General features: G+C 69.3%; 1 protein-coding gene across 1 annotated transcript; it reads left to right on the forward strand.

Moving 5' to 3' along the window:
* Positions 1–6: 6 nt before the first annotated feature.
* Positions 7–673, forward strand: LOC145719528 (spectrin beta chain, non-erythrocytic 5-like). The gene is made up of 2 exons (XM_081811010.1): positions 7–103; positions 330–673. Exons 1-2 carry the CDS (start codon positions 11–13, stop codon positions 549–551), a joined length of 315 nt encoding a protein of 104 aa, XP_081667136.1. The 5' UTR covers positions 7–10; the 3' UTR covers positions 552–673.
* Positions 674–709: the final 36 nt, after the last annotated feature.

The following is a 709-nucleotide window of genomic DNA, read 5'->3' on the forward strand; positions in this document are numbered from 1 at the left end:
CCAGGGCTGGATGCAGGAGAAGGCCACCCCGATGGTGAGAGACATCTGTGACCACAGCTCGTCCTCAGTGCAGACCTTGCAGCGACAGCACAGGTGCCTGGAGGTGAGGGTGCCCCCAGTCTCCCTGCAGGTGGGGGTAGGGCCCCCCAGAGGGGAGAAGGGAAGGCCCTCCTAGCCTGGGAGTGCTTGCCCAGGTTGCAGAACAGCGTAGAGTTGGCTGGGGAAGTTCTGGGAAACAGGAGGCCCCCAGAGAGGACCGGGTGCTCCCGGAGTGAGGGGGGTGCATCAGGTTGCGGGGCGTGAGGCCTGATCGGGTATTCTGGTGGCAGCGGGACCTGGCAGCTGTGGAGAAGGAGGTGGCCCGGGTGCGGCTGGAGGCCTGCCGACTGGGCCGGCTACACCCCGTGGCCCGGGAGGGCCTGTGCCAGCAGCTGGCCAGGGTGGAGGAGGCCTGGGCCACCCTGAGTGAGAAGGCCCGGGAGCGGGGCTGGCAGCTGGAGCACGTGGCCCGGGGCCAGGCCTTCCTCGGCCGCTGTCGAGAACTGCTGTAGGTGGCATCCCGCCCTGGTATTGGCTCAGCTCTGCCCCCGCGGGGTGGGGGGTCACCGCAGCTCTTCGGGGAGCCAGACTCCCCTTCCCCGGGCACACCTCATGCCCTGCCGCCCGAGGCCGCTCTCAGCCCTGACGGCAGCTTCATCTCCCTACCCCC

This window comes from Leptonychotes weddellii, unplaced genomic scaffold (genome assembly GCF_054177405.1).
Source record: "Leptonychotes weddellii isolate Sample4059 unplaced genomic scaffold, ASM5417740v2 HiC_scaffold_50676, whole genome shotgun sequence".
Taxonomy (NCBI): Eukaryota; Metazoa; Chordata; class Mammalia; order Carnivora; family Phocidae; genus Leptonychotes; species Leptonychotes weddellii.

What these genes read in the sequence shown, in the direction of transcription:
- LOC145719528 (XM_081811010.1), top strand. Translation starts at nt 11, where the DNA reads ATGCAGGAGAAGGCCACCCCGATGGTGAGAGACATCTGTGACCACAGC. An exon ending in GACAGCACAGGTGCCTGGAG is followed by an intron (nt 104 to 329) that starts GTGAGGGTGCCC and finishes TTCTGGTGGCAG; the next exon opens with CGGGACCTGGCAGCTGTGGA.